Source organism: Lipophrys pholis (genome assembly GCF_963383615.2).
Source record: "Lipophrys pholis genome assembly, chromosome: 22".
NCBI lineage: Eukaryota > Metazoa > Chordata > Actinopteri > Blenniiformes > Blenniidae > Lipophrys > Lipophrys pholis.
In genome coordinates, this window is record NC_137644.1 from 7,620,875 (window position 1) to 7,636,416 (window position 15,542).

A 15,542-nucleotide genomic window follows, 5' to 3' on the forward strand; every position below is an offset into this window, starting at 1 on the left:
TTATCATATATTCTGCTGCACATTTCTCCTGTTTGCTGCTGTATTTTCATTTTCTTACTCTATCTTGTCGTGATGCTGCTGTTGCACTGAACTACGCCTGAATAAATGACCAAGATTGCTGCTTCTTTTATGTTTGTGTGTGATCTCTGTTTATTATCTCTGTTTTATTCTTTACATTCTTGTAACTGCTGGATAAAAAAATCGCCCTTCAAAGGGAAACTTATAAAGTTGAAGTTGATTTCGCACCAGAAAGTCTCATTAAAATTGTCTTTACGTTGATATTGTAGTCATTTTTCATCACCTAAACCCCACGCTACAACAAAGAACATTGTCAATTCAAAGGTTATTATGTCACTGTTTTTCCGCTCGAGATGGAATTGTTCTGTATGCGGCTCCAGAACACAAATGTGTTTGACACACTTGAGTTAAAGGGCGTTTTGTGAAAAGTCCGACAGTCCCTGAAGGCAGCAGCTGGGGCCTAAATTGCCCCTCTCTCTCTTTCTCAGGGCTGAAAACCCTCCATCTCTCTCCTCCAGTGGGTGGGCGTGCTTTTCCTCCACCACAGTGAGTTTGGTCACTCTGACCAGGACACAGAATCTAGATTCAGACTCGGAGAAGCTGCACGCTGGAAAAGAAAAGAAATAAAAACATGTCCAATTTAACTGTTTAAGGAGTTTAAATTGAGAAAAACAAACTACAAGATGCTGCTGTGGACTCTGCTGGTGGCTTTCAGTTTGGGCGCTTTGGGGCAGCTGGAGGATTCCCTGGTAGAAGATGACATTGACTTTGATTTGACAGACTTCGATTTGGACATTGTACGATTTTATTTTATTTGATTCTATTTTTGATGATTTGCCGCATTCAGCCGATTGGATAAAGTTATTATTGTCACGTTTGTCTCTGCAGGCTCCGCGAAGGGTCCCACGGCAGGTGAAGACGATACTATCCAAGGTAATCGATTTAATGTTTAGTTCAGAGTAAGAGATTGACTTCGGCGTGAATTTATTTGTACAAATGTTTGTTATTTTAGTGGAATTGATCGTTTGGAATCAAATATTTGAAGCAATTGTTAAGGACGTGATTGGAAATTTAAAGAAAATATCATTTAAATGTAGAAAATACGTCAGCTTTGAATGCTTGACCTAGTTTGTGTTAATAAAAGTTGATTTTGTCATTATGAATTCGTGCGCTCTTTTGGGCGTGACGCACAGGAGATCTGCCAAACGCGCAGATGTGCCCGTGTACGTATCCGTAATGCGCTCATGGGAACAAATTCCTCTGGCTGCTGATTTATTGTATCCGCGGACGAGTCCAGCTTTTTGTGTTTTGAATGAGTCATTTGGGTCAAATCACGAAATCATCCGTGCGCACAGCGGCGCTGCGTAAAACCGGTGCCAGAGGCGCATCTCATCCTCCGAAGTTATATTTAGAGTGTTGATAAATGCAGCCTTGGTGGGTTTTATCACTATAATCCGCAGGAAACCAAACCTCACATCCAGGAGCTCTCCATCAAAACCACCATCATCTCCCGCTACGCTTTCACCGCGGTGTACTGCGCCATGCTCAACCGGCACTCCGCCGCCTCCACCGGCGTCTTCCACTTCCCGATCCCCGCCGACGCATACGTCTCCAACTTCACCATGTAAGAATCCCCCAAACAGCAGCAACAAGTGGGGAGAAGATGGGCCTTGGAACCTGAAGCTGAATCCATTACAGAACATTCAAACTCTTATTAGGAATATAATCATGATTTAGGAAGAAAAAGAACAGAATCAAAACATTTAAGTCATTATTTTTTTAGATTATCTTTATTTCTGTATTTAGCCTCTCAGGTTTATCTGAGGACTCCAGTTAGATCTTTACCTTCAATTGTGAAACAGAATGTCTATAATAATCACCAATTTAGTTTATATTTCAACATTACAACACCAAAAATACAGTATAAAATCAGTAAGAACTCAAACAAAATGGCATGAAGCATCAAGTCAGGTCTTATTGGGTGTTTTTCTTTTTTTTTTTTACAAAAAAAAGCAATTTGTAACTAATTTGCAGGTAAACATATGCAGTTTAAGTGGATTTGTGTGGTATTTGAAGGAGGGCTGCAACAGGATTTAATGGCTTTAAGGATTTATGATGGCCCAGTTGCTATGGAGCAAGTAGACAACTTTTATACTGCAATTGAGACGTGGAAACACACACTGGTAACCATAAATGTGCAACAACAGGACAAATTCTACGCTTTGTCCGGGATGGAGGGAGGAGGAGAGGGGGGGGGGGGGGGGGGGTAGATGAAGAGTGACAATAGGTGGTCCTGAATACGCTCTAATCCGTCACCTTTGACCCCATGAACCAGGATCGTCGGAGGGCGTGTCTACCAGAGCGAGGTCAGGCCCAAGCAGAGGAGGGTCAAACAGGAGAACGGCCAGCAGAGGAACAAAGAGGCAGGTGGTGCAAGGTAACAGTGTGTGTGTGTGTGTGTGTGTGTGTGTGTGTGTGTGTGTGTGTGTGTGTGTGTGTGTGTGTGTGTGTGTGTGTGTGTGTGTGTGCAGTCTCAGGCATCGCCCCCTAATTACACACTGGCTCCCTCTAAGGTTTTCTGTTGTGCAAACACAGATCGATAGGGCAGCGTCTGAAGCCGACTGGCTCGTCGCGTTAAAAACCCTCAGCAGCGACTGCAGGAGGTTTCCAGGCCTCGTTCAGTGAGATTTATAATGATTCAGAGGAACTAAGATGAGCTCTGTGTCAGAGAGATGAAATCACAACTTGCATCATTCACTGCACCGCTCCAACTCTTCACTCATCCTCCAACTTACATCCAACATTCCTGTATTTTTCCAATCAGTCAGTATAAATGTACTCAAGTAGTTTTCATGAATCTCGACTGTGTTTATTGTGAAAAAACATTTTTGGCTTCTATCACTTACATTTTGACACAAAAAGCACATTTTCTTACTATTTAAAACACAATTTTAGTCTTATTTTGAGGGGATTTAAGCTCTTTATTTAATGATGGCACATCTTCCCACCACCAATATGACTTTCAGTTACTCTGTTGAAGATTTTATTTTTAATACGCTAATCAATGAAATCAGATTTAAAATAGTGAAAAACGCAAATGGAAAAGCAGATGGATTATTTTCAATCAAACCTCATGCACGTTTAAGCATCTATGCCAAATAAAATCAGTATTTCTGTACTCCACCAGATTTATCCCATAAATTAGCGCCTCTGGAGGGAATTAACTTTTCACAGCTCGTGAGATTACCTTCCAGATTAGAGGGAACTAAAAACTTGGCCAGGTAATCCCTGTATTGTTTTTAAGTGTCTGTATCGACCAGTCGGTCAACAGCATCAGCAGTTTCCCTCGTCCCCCTGCAGCCCGGAGGCCGAGGTGGAGGTGTTCAGGATGGAGGCGAGCATCCCGGGGCGGAACCGCGCCGTCTTCCTGCTCACCTACGAGCAGCTCCTGCAGCGCCGCCTGGGCCGCTACGAGCACGTGACCGGCCTGCGGCCGCTGCAGCTGGTCAGCCGCCTCAGCCTGGAGGTCACCATCGTGGACCACTCGGCCATCACCGACCTGGAGGTGCTGCCGCTCCGCAACGGGAGGAGCAACGGTGCAACCGCATCCGGCGCCGCCAAGTCAGCAGCAGGTTGGTGGATGCAGAGCTGAGGGACGGTTCCATCGGGAGAAACGTGTTGCGTTAAAGTCAGATTTCACCAACATTCAGCAGGTGTGATGGAGGCTCAGAACTTTCAGAGATACTGGAGAGAAAAAGATGGCTGGTAAATGGACTTCACATAAATAAACATATACATATATACACGCACACACAACACAAACACACATATATATATAGAGAGAGAGAGAGAGAGAGAGAGATTTCATCTTTTCTCAATGATTTGATTTCTTCATGGCAGGAATTAGTTTAGTATGACTAGTTGAATGTCTGGTGAACTTCTCATGCTGCAGAACCAGAACCAAACATATTAAAGTTCAGTTACTGAGGAGAATTATTAAAGATACTGAACTTTAACTGGTGTTTCTCTTCGCCTAATTTCATAAAACCAAACCAAACAAACCAAACAACCTGGCTGCTGTCCTGGCTCCAGGTGGAATCAGGTCACGGCGGCTCCTGTTTGATCTCCGTCCAGCTTGAACGCGACACACTTCCTGTCTTTGTGCTGCAGCCAGGCTTCCCGTCACCACCGTCATCAAGAACGAGAAGAACGTGTGCAGGATCACCTTCAGCCCCAACATCGTGCAGCAGGCCAAGATCACCACCAGCGGCGTGCTGGGAGACTTCGTGATCCGCTACGACGTGCAGAGGGACATGGGCATCGGGGACATCCAGGTGAGAGTGAAGCCGCGATGTCAAAGAGACGCTCTGAGGGAACAGTTGTGATACTCGGAATGTGGAGTTTCCATCAAGCTTCACACGCTTCAGTGAGCCCACCTGTCAGACATTTATAGCTCTGCAACTGTCCCGCACCTCCCTCTACCTCTCTCTCTCTCTCTCCCAGGTTTTAAATGGACATTTTGTCCACTACTTCGCCCCTAAAGATTTGCCCGTCGTGCCCAAGAACGTTGTGTTTGTGATCGACACCAGCGGCTCCATGATGGGAACCAAGATCAAACAGGTAAAACAGAAAAAAGTTTAACCGGATGCGTTTGATTCTTCACTCCATCAGGAAAAAAAGGTCAAACAAATCAGAAAGACACAGTCAGAACAGTCCCACAAGTGGAGTGAGAAAAAAAACAAACATTTTACCAGGAAGAAACTAGAACCAGGATTTAAGACAGCGAAGTTACCGGAAATATTAGTTATTTGATGCTGTAAAATCTGAGCATTAGAGGAGGAAGAAGCTCTATGATATTTGGTTTAATATCAGATAATTGTCTCCACACTTATTAAACTAGTCTTCCGTTTTCATTGGGGGAAAAGAAACCCCACAGGCGGAGTTGATCTGTCGTTTTTAATTTCTTTTCTCCAAATTCCTCATCTTGAGATTAGATTTTGACCCTGATGGGAGCCGCTCGTATCTCCTGTAACAACCTTTCCAGAGAAGAAGCAGGACATTAAACCTCTTTCTGAACTCTTCTCCCAGGAGAGGAACTCACATCACGTTTTGGGGACAGTCTAAAGTCATTTCCCCCCTTTTTTCTGAAGGAATTCCAATAGCAGCCCTGTAGAAGAAACATAATCCTCCACCTCCTCCTCCTCACTCCCACTCGTGGAATATCAACAGCAGACCTTTTCCTCGGACAGAGTGAGCAGGATAATCCTGCGGGCCAGACTCCCGGGTCGATCTCTGCAGCAGCTGCCGAGCAGAGAAGTGAAAAACAGATCTTTGAGTGGAGAAGAAGTGGAAACACGCAGCACAAGGCCGCGCTGTGAGGGAGGAAGGTCACTTTCTCTGGGGTAATGGAACTCTTTCTCCATTCGACCCCCGTCGTCCCGCCTCTCCCCGCTGCCCGACTCGGCCCCCGGCGAGCCGCCAGAACAGAACAACAAGTGTGTTTGGACGTGGCTTCACAATGGAGGGCTTCAAGTGTGGGTCAGTCGGCGGTTCTGACCCCTGCTGCGTGCGACCCATATCGACATTATAACCCCCCCCCGAGCAACAAATTAGATATCGCACCCACGCTCAGGAGGGGGCAGGAGGAGGTGAAGTCACTACTTTGACTTTTAAAAGGCAGAAAACTGCGACAAAGAAGTCATGAACACACTCACTGTTCACTTTTAATCCTTTTGTTTCTCATTTCTCTCTTGATCTGTGCAGAATAAATCACTTTTTCCCTCCTATAATAACCCACAGTCAGTGTATTTGCATTGCGATGGTAACAACTTTGTATTTCTTGTTATTCTTTTTTCTTTTTTCACTCTTTATTCTTGAATGATAATGATTTGTTGACTTGACAAGTTCTAGTTCTGATACGAACTTGTAAAATGTGTCAAACACGGCCGGACTGGTCAAATAGTGCCACAGCAGCCTTTAAATTAAAAAAATTTTTTTTCCTTGTTGTAGCACAGAGTATACGATTAAAAAAATGTCAATAGTTTCGTAAAACCAAACAATTACTACTGAAAATGTCGCAAAAATAAAGCCAATTTTAATAAACCTCGTGGTGTAAAATACAGTGAAATGGAGATTACTCTGCAAAGTAACAATCTCAGTAACAATCTCGATAATCCTGTAGATTAAATGATGTGCAGGGAGTTACAGCATATCAGTGCAAATATCGAGTTGGTGCAAAGTGTGCAGTACTTTAGATACTCTCTGATGATATCATAATGATCAGCTGAGATGTTGATGGTCGACAGTAAACTGATCACAGTGTGGCAAATGATCAATGAACTTTACAGTGACGGAGATCAAATACATGCTCTACATGAGCATTAGTGTGTCTCAAGATGACGCACAGTGCGCTGAATTATTTCTCTCTGTCTAAACTCTCCCAGACGCAGGAGGCGCTGTTCACCATCCTGAGGGATCTGCGCTACGAAGATCACTTCAACTTCATCAGCTTCTCCAACAAGATCAAAGTGTGGAAGCCGGAGGGCCTGGTGCAGGCCACGGCGGACAACGTGAGCGACGCCAAGAGGTTCATTCTCCGGCTGACCGCCAACGGAGGTGAGACGCGACGAGTGTCAGGCGAGATACTCAAGATTAGGAAGTAATCGTTGGGGAATCTTTTAAAGTATCAGCTACTTTCGTAGTTTGTGAAAACAAAAGACAACTGGTTACACTGGAAATTACCTGATAAAGTGGATTAATCTAATTCAGTTAGCTGGAAGAAGACGCTCTAATCTGGATTTTAGTGGAGGAAGATGCTCTATAATCTGGACGTTAGACGAGGAAGATGCTCTATAATCTGGATGTTAGACGAGGAAGGTGCTCTATAATCTGGATGTTAGTGGGGGAAGATACTCTAGAATCCTGATGTTAGAGGAGGAAGAAGCTACGTCAGTTTAATAAACTCTAATAAACATTTATTTCAGACTTTCGCCACTTTAGCTGAGATGATAAACGTAAACCTTCTGGATTAAATGTTCAGGGATCAATGAGGCTCTCGTCCTCCAGTAGACAGGAGTTTAGTGAAATAGTAACGGGGCTCTGTGAAGTTTTGGAGTATACTAATGCTCAACAAAAATCGGACAACTCAGCCTGCTTGTTAGATTTAAAGTAGATTTCTTTATATAAGTAGTATATAGTAGTTTCTTTATATTTCAGCCCTGAGCAGTAAAAACGTCAAACTTTCACATCACGACTGTATTTCCACATTTGAAGGACGTTGATACGAGTCCTAACTTCCACTGACCTGCAGGCACCAACATTGACGGGGCGATCCAGACAGGCTCCTCGCTGCTCAGCGACTACCTGTCGGGCCCCGGCACCAACCCCAACAGCGTCTCGCTCATCATCTTCCTGACGGACGGCCAGCCCACGGTGGGGGAGAAGCAGCCGCCGGTCATCCTGGGAAACACTCGCTCGGCCGTGCAGGAGAAGTTCTGCATCTTCACCATCGGCATCGGGAACGACGTGGACTACCGGCTGCTGGAGCGCATGGCTCTGGAGAACTGCGGGATGATGAGGCGCATCGGCGAGGACGCCAACGCCAGCGCCATGCTCAAAGGGTAAGACTGCCGTCAAACATTTTTTTTGGTTGGCTGGTCATGCGATTTCTATACTAATAAGAATACTCATGCATACCATCTGTGACCACTAGATGTCACTGGATGACAACAGAAAGCTGCTACAGTAACCTCCGTCACTACTGGATTGGACTTAGAGCAAGAAGCATGTCTCTCTTTCAATCTACATTAATGCTGAATTCAGAGTGTGTGAGAAACTGATGAAGGAAAACGGAGAAACTGCTTCCGTGATGAAAGTTACAAAGAATTCTAGTCGTCGATTAAAAGCTGAGAAACAAATTCACTGACGGTTCTGAATGCACTTTACACACAAATGTGTCCTATTAAAGTTTTTTTTCTCATCATGTTGGACTTTGTACAAGTGGGATCTTTGGTCTGGAAAATACGGTGAAGTAACTTACTTTGAAAATTCCACCTAAAAACTCATCAGTTTCATACAGAGTAAGGAATGACTGAGACGACGAGCGTTTTTAATTCTGCTTCTCTGTCCGTCTCTCATCGAGCTACGAGAGAACCAAGACTGTAAATGTGACGGTGCTGACAACAGACGTCTTTAATCAGAGTCCACACACACACACACACACACACACACACACACACACACACACACACACACACACACACACACACACACACACACACACACACACACACACACACACACACACACACACACACACACACACACACACACACACACACACACACACACACACACACACACACTCTTTCTCTCCTTTACCTGCTTTTTTTTACCCATCATACACAAGCCTCTCTCCTTTATTTCTCCTGCACTCAGACACACAAGGTGTTTGTTCAGCGGGCAGGAATGTGTGTGTGTGTGTGTGTGTGTGTGTGTGTGTGTGTGTGTGTGTGTGTGTGTGTGTGTGTGTGTGTGTGTGTGTGTGTGTGTGTGTGTGTGTGTGTGTGTGTGTGTGTGTGTGTGTGAAACCGGGGTTAGCAGATAATAGCCCCGGTCCTGCCTGAGCAAACAGCCGGTGGAGAGGTGAGGAGGTTTACCGCGGCGTGACAACAAGGGCACGGCCCAGAACTTAACACACACACACACACACACACACACACACACACACACACACACACACACACACACACGCTTGTCTTAAAGGGTTTCAACATGCAGCCGGAAGGTTACTTTTTGGATAAACAGCAGATTTGTTGAAATGTCCAAGTGGCCCAGTCATTATTTGACAAAAAGACACCGAATGTGAGTCTGGTTGGTGATTTGAAGGCCGTTTGGAAATTTAGTAAAAAGAAAACATAAACTTTTTCAAGCTCATGTCCTAAATAAAACAGTTATTCACCTATTTTTAGGCTTTTATCAAATTTTTCCATGTAAACCTGAGAAATCTTGTTTCAGGTGGTAAATGATTTGCCAGTGCTCTCAGGCGTTTCACTCAACCTCAATAAAACCAGTGTTTGTTATTTATTAATAATGACTTCTTTCTGAAAAGTTTCAAACTGACCAAAATTGCACATATTTCATGATTTAGCTGGAGACGAGGCAATTTCAAGAACCTTTTTAGGTTAAGTTTAAAAATTCACATCAATTCTAAAAATCCTTCACAAGCAGTACTGATCTCAGTGTCACATCATTTATTTTTCAAGTCATGAACTAGTTAGTTTGGAAGAAATGTCCTGTCAACTTTGAGGATTCCGCTTCCGATCCTCTCTCGACTTTTCAGTCAAACGATTAAAGTTTTGCGCCGAAAGCTGAAACTGAACACCGTTTTGGTTTCTTCCAGGTTCTACGATGAGATCGGAACTCCTCTGCTCTCCGACATCAGAATCAACTACACCGAAGACTCGGTCCAGTACGTCACTCAGCATCTCTTCACCAACTACTTCAACGGCTCCGAGATCGTCATCGCCGGGAAGCTGACGGACCGGACGGCGGAGTCGCTCCACGTCCAGGTCACCGCCAGCAACAACGACAAGAACATCCTCCTGGAGACCGACGTGCCGCTGCGGCGCCGACGGATCGAGACTGAGAAGCACGTGAAGGCGGCCACGGCGGCGATGGCAGCCGGGGGGCCGGCCTCGGGCGTGAGCCAGGTGCTGGGGAGCGCCCTGACGTCCATAGCCGAGGACTTCGTGGAACGTCTCTGGGGTTTTCTGAGCGTCAAGGACGGGCTGAAGTCGCGGCTCCGCAGCCAAACCAGCAGGGAGAGGGAGGAGCACGTCCAGCAGACCACCAACGTGTCTCTGACCTACCACTTCCTCACGCCGCTCACCAAGCTGGAGGTGGAGAAACCCCAAGTGCTGGCAGACGGCAGCATGGCGCCGGCCCCAACGAACCCGCCTGAAGAGGTCGCCAACGAGCTGCCAGCCGATGCAGACGACGACATGGACAAACAATCTGACGGGCAGCCGAGCGGCCAGACGTCGTCTTTGAGAAACTCAGTCGGTGAGGTTGTGACTGAGGTTTGGTTCTACGACGGCGGCCAAAGAGTTCTGTCGTCCCCATAAGCAGAGTTGGAAGATACCATTGGTCACGTAACCTTGACTCCTGTATCAGACCGTTCCTTTCTGCTTTTGCTATACAAATGACCAAAGGAGTTCTTAGAAACACCTGCTGATTGGACGAGTTGCTCCTCAAGCTTCAAGCTGCAAAAAGCATCAAAAAGCTAATTTGGCCTCAGATTCAGGCTCCGTTGACACGACAACGTCGTAATGTTTCAAAACTGTTTCACGTTTACACGGCGACGTTTTGAAAACAACGTCCCGTCGTGAACGGCAGAAGCACTGAAAAGGATGTCGTTTTCATGTGGGGCCACTAGTGGGTGCCATTGTTTGTTTTTTTGTAATGAGACAACAAACACATGCAGGAGAGAACAACAAGCTATAAACATTAACGATGGTAGAACGCGGACATTCTAGTGGACAGACGACCAGGTTGGATTGTCATTACGGTGACTGTCAAAATAAAACTACCAAGTCTCAGGAGAAAATGGACTGGGAGGAAATGTTGTTCTGATTGTTTAGTTACTGAGTTTGTGCTGAACAACTATTTACTGCAGAGTTTCAGAAGAGTTGCATTTTCAGCGGCTCTGATCCCCAAAAAATAACCCACAATCCTTTATAAAGGATGAACTAAATCTTCCTGCAGTATCTAGGAAAGTACTTCCACTGCTCTTGAGTTACTTGAAGACAGTCGATAGTAAATCTGTGGCTCTGTTCTCCTCTGTGCAGGAAAGGTTGAGAGAAGACCAGCCAAGAAATCCATCACCGTCTCCAAAACATCAGGTGACTCCACCGTCCCTCCGCCTCATGTGGAGGTTTTTTCCCCTTCCAGTGTCATCTGAACCTCGAGCATGATCGCAGTCAGCGGCACTTCCAAGGCTCCGTAGTAAAACTTGAAAGCGTGGAGGGGGTGAATGTACAGTAGTCTCTCTCTCTCTCTCTCTCTCTCTCTCTCTGCGCTCCGAGTAGCGGCCTGTAATTTGGATGTTGGTCAGACGCTCGACGACGGTCGCTCAGACGGAGGGAAGTCTCAGGGATTCCTGCCTGCGAGGAGGAACTCGACACGCAGGGGTCTAATTGAAATACCAGCGGTGGCGCGACGTGGCCCTTTGAACATGCGAGTGCGTGTTTGCGGGCAGAAACCGCCGGCTAATGGAGCGGAGGAGCCGGGGAGGTGGATGTTTGTGTTACAGTAAAGAGAGGGGAGCCAGCTAAGGACGTTAGTGAGGACTAATGACCCCGTCATTAGGGTCACTCCACCAGCGCCTCTCATGTTCAGCCCGGGTTCTCACCGGCCCGAGGACCGACGCTCCAGCCAGAACTCGCAAAGAGAAACCTCCACCTCTCGGCCGTATCGTAAACATGTGTGACCACACAGGTTTCCTCAAACGGGGTCTTTTCTCTTCATCACAAAGCTGAGTCGGTGCTGACGGCAGGGCTGGAGGGTGGAGCGACACCGAGCCGGTGACAGAAGATCCAGCTGGACACGTCCTGATAGTCACAGTTAATCAAGTCACATTGTGTTTCAGCATCATTTTTCAAGGCGTTGGGTAAAAATAGCTGATTATCTGAAAAAGTAATTCAAAATCCTACATTTACAAGTGTTTTATATTCTTTTTATTACACATTAGACATAATTTGTCTCGTTTAAAAAGCACTTGTTTTTAATCCATATTACACTAGAATATTTTATTGAGATTGAACAATCTTATTTCAAGATTTCTTATCAAGTAAAATTTACTTGCTGCATGTACAGATAAGTTTAAAGTTATTTTCTTCTACAGTTTGGGGTCAATATTTTACACGCGGGCGACCCTTTTTGCATCGTTTACACTCTTTTAAGTCCAAATAATTCAGTCTGGTTAATCCCGGGGTGTCAAACATAAGACCCGTGGGCCAAAAACCGTCCCGCAAGAGGCTCCAGTCCGGTCCTTTTCTGCAGTAATTGTTAGATTTTGTGAAAATATCAACGTTGTCACAGCGTATACTCTGCTCCACAAAAAAGACAAACTTTAAAGTTTAAATTTAAAGGTTTTTTTAGCACGGTCTTAGTGGTCCGGCCCACCATGATGAAACTGGACTGAATGTGACCTCTCAACTAAAATGTTTGCCAGCCCTACTTTAACCTGAGGGTTAATCTCTCTAATTGCTCTATGTCCTTTTAAAGAGCCAAAGTTATTTCGACTATTTGACGTTAGTATTACGTTCTGAATGATCCATCAGTCTCCTTAAGGAGTCCCTTTAAGCCTCTAATTGTTTGTAAAGACGTGTTTTCCGTCTGTTTCCAGCCGATGGCGACCCTCACTTTGTGGTGGAGATTCCTCTCAGTAAACTGACCGTGTGCTTCAACATCAACGGTGAGCCGGGACACGTCCTCCGCCTCGTCTCCGACCACAAGTACTCAGGTGAGCCTCAAAAGGACCTCTAACTCCATCTGACTGCGTGTCGTCCACCTTCTGACCTGCGTGGCGTGTCCGACCTCAGGCGTGACGGTCAACGGGAAGCTCATCGGCGCCCCGGCTCCGGCGGGCAGTCACAAGCAGCAGCGCACCTACTTCAGCACCATCATCGTGGTGGTGGATCGACCCAGACGCGCCTACATCGAGGTGACCCCCAAGAGGGTGATCCTGGATGGACGGGACCGCATGGTGCTGCCCTGCCAGTCCACGGTGGCGGTGGACAGCGGCGAGCTCTCCGTGGCCATCGTGGGGGAGTCCAACGTGACCGTGACGGTCGGCGGGAACATCGCCTTCGTCATCCTGCTGCATCAGTACAAGAACCCGGCGCCTTACCAGAGAGACCACCTGGGGTTCTACATCGGAAACAGCAAGGGGCTTTCGCACAACTGCCACGGCCTGATAGGTAGGTGACCAAGGACTGACCTGTAATCGCCCCAACTCTGAATGGATGAGAAGTACATCATCGGCTCATCTGGGGACGGTTCGATTATCTTCTCATCTCAAGTGCGACTGAACGCCACATTGTAGAACGTCTCCACCTCCACGTCTGGTTCTGCAGGTTTCTTCCTGTAACAAGGGAGTTGTTTTTTTTTTTTCTTTCCACTGTTGCTGGATTTTTTGCTTTAAAAGTTTTAGAAATAACTGTACTGTATTTGGTGAGAAAGAAATCTAATTCAGCTGAATTCTATACTTCTATACCAGGACTCTGCACACTGTGGAACCAAAAGAGACGTTTTTGTCACTTTCCACCAAATCTTATTTACGTGGAGCCTTAAAAAAACATTTAACCTTTAAAATGAGGGTGAAGTTACATATATAGTTTTGATATACGATACGATATACGTGTCTTTTGCTGCATCTGTGAAGTTTCGATTACAATTTAGGATGATGAACATTTCATGACATTTTCGAGGTTTCAACCTTCTTTTTCAGCATTTCTTAGACAATTCAGCCATTTTAACAGTTTTAACCGTTGTGGCTTTTTTTTTCCAAGTTTGGCACGTTTTTGCCCACCTTTCTTTATTTCTTTTAGAAATCCTTGTCATTTTAGTTTGTTTTTAAAGCTTTTTAGAAGTTTGTTCCCCCTAATTTCTATTTGCCATTTTAGTTTGTGCCTTTTTAAAAGGCAATTTTTAGCCAAGATTTTAAAGTCCTTTTGAAAATAACTGGAACATTTTTTATTTAGGCATCATTTAGTGAAAGGGACTTTATTCACTGGTGACCGCACAGTTTCAGTAGCAGATGTCACAACATATCTGTGATGCAACAATGGAAACTTTACGCTGCTATCAAAGCCATGAGGTGGCGGTGGTTTGGAAAAAGATGCACGCTGAAGGTCCCAGAGAATGTCAATCATGTGACACAGGAAGAGTTTAGCTCGAGGCCGAGGAGAGTGCTCCGTCTCCTGCAGCAGCTTCTGGTTTGATTGAGTCCTGATGACTGTGCTCTAGGTCAGTTCCTGTACGAGGAGGTGGGCCTGGCCGAGCTCCCGCCACACGGCGGCGCGAAGCCGTCGCAGATCCTGAAGGTGAAGCAGCGCTCGGTGCCGGTGGTGAAGAAGAGCCGGAGGATCTACAGCGGCACGCAGAGCGTGGACTGCTGGTTCGCCCGCAACAACGCCGCCAAGCTGATAGACGGACGGTACGAGGACTATGTGGCGGCGCACATGTTCGACACGGGCGAGACGCCGCGCGGGACGAACGGCGAGTGAGAGGAGCGGGAAACAAAGTGCCACCGAAATCCTGCTTACCGGGAAACTGTTATCACACACCCAGTCAGTCCAGCTTCCTGCCTAGATACACCTTTCTTTGAATATATTTTTTTACTATTTCTAATTAAAATTAAATGGTTTTATGATGCGATTTCTCCAATTGCTTTTTTTTTTTTAACAATAATTTTGTATTTGTAAATAAAACATTCAAACTGATGTTTTTAACCCAATTTTGTGCACAAATTTAATTGATCTTTGTTATGTTCTCACTGGAAAACACAGGGTTTTTTTTTTTTTCTTGTTTTTTTTTAAATATATCCACCTTCTATGTGGCGTAAAGCATTTTAGGGTCAGAGGTCGATGGAGGTGATCTATGGGTGAAAGCAGGCCACAACATGAAGAGCTTACCAGACACTCAAACACCTTTAGAGACACAGTTTAACCTGAGATGCAGGTTTTTGGAGGAAAACATGCAAACAACCCACAGAAAAGCTCGAATCCAGAGGTTTTCTCAACTGTCTTGTGAATCTATACTCCGTGATTTGAGTCGGCACGATGTTGTTTGACCATGTTAAAGATATTTAAAGGTACACAAGAAGAAAATTTCACACGCAGAGGGACACTTGAAAAATCACAAAACCAGTTACGAAAGACAAACTAGGTGTTTAAACTGGGATCGATATCGCAGATCGTCTCACTGTGGTGCAGCTCCTGATAAACAAGATGACATTTTAGATCAGAGATGTCAAACACATTTTAGTTCAGGGCCGCAGTCAGCCCAGAAAATGACCCCATGATGACTCACGTGCAGGTTTTAAACATGACATCGTATTTCAAACCAACACGAGCGAAAGCAAAGAGGGGAAACGTGGTCATGAAGCAGAAATTGTCCATCAAGTCTTAAAATCGTACCCAACGATTGTCAATTTATCACACAACTTTTAATGTCTTTGGTCTTTATGAACTAAAAAGTGAAGAAATGAGGAAGTTAAAGTTATTAACCAAGGGTTAAAAAGGGAATTAAAAAGGTTTTCCAGCAGCATAAGACGTATTGCCAAGAAGCTACAACCAAGAAAAAATAAAAAAATCAAACAGAGACAAACTTCCTCTAATTGTGTGCGTTTGTGTCAACATGCATTAAACCAGGCCTGCTCACACACACACACACACACACACACTCCCCTGTCATCAGGTGGAGGTCACAGGGCTTCAGGCCACACCCACACAGGTGTGTGT

The 15,542-nt window shown here is 45.4% G+C and overlaps 1 protein-coding gene across 1 annotated transcript; it reads left to right on the forward strand.

The window, feature by feature from the left end:
* The first annotated feature begins 495 nt into the window (after positions 1-495).
* On the forward strand, positions 496-15,376 carry itih5 (inter-alpha-trypsin inhibitor heavy chain 5). The gene is made up of 14 exons (XM_080492292.1): positions 496-815; positions 907-951; positions 1,479-1,642; positions 2,354-2,455; positions 3,379-3,650; positions 4,189-4,352; positions 4,522-4,638; positions 6,462-6,633; positions 7,328-7,637; positions 9,419-10,080; positions 10,866-10,919; positions 12,425-12,541; positions 12,621-12,998; positions 14,047-15,376. The coding sequence occupies exons 1-14, from the start codon at positions 702-704 to the stop codon at positions 14,304-14,306; spliced, it is 2,931 nt and encodes a 976-aa protein (XP_080348418.1). The 5' UTR covers positions 496-701; the 3' UTR covers positions 14,307-15,376.
* Positions 15,377-15,542: the final 166 nt, after the last annotated feature.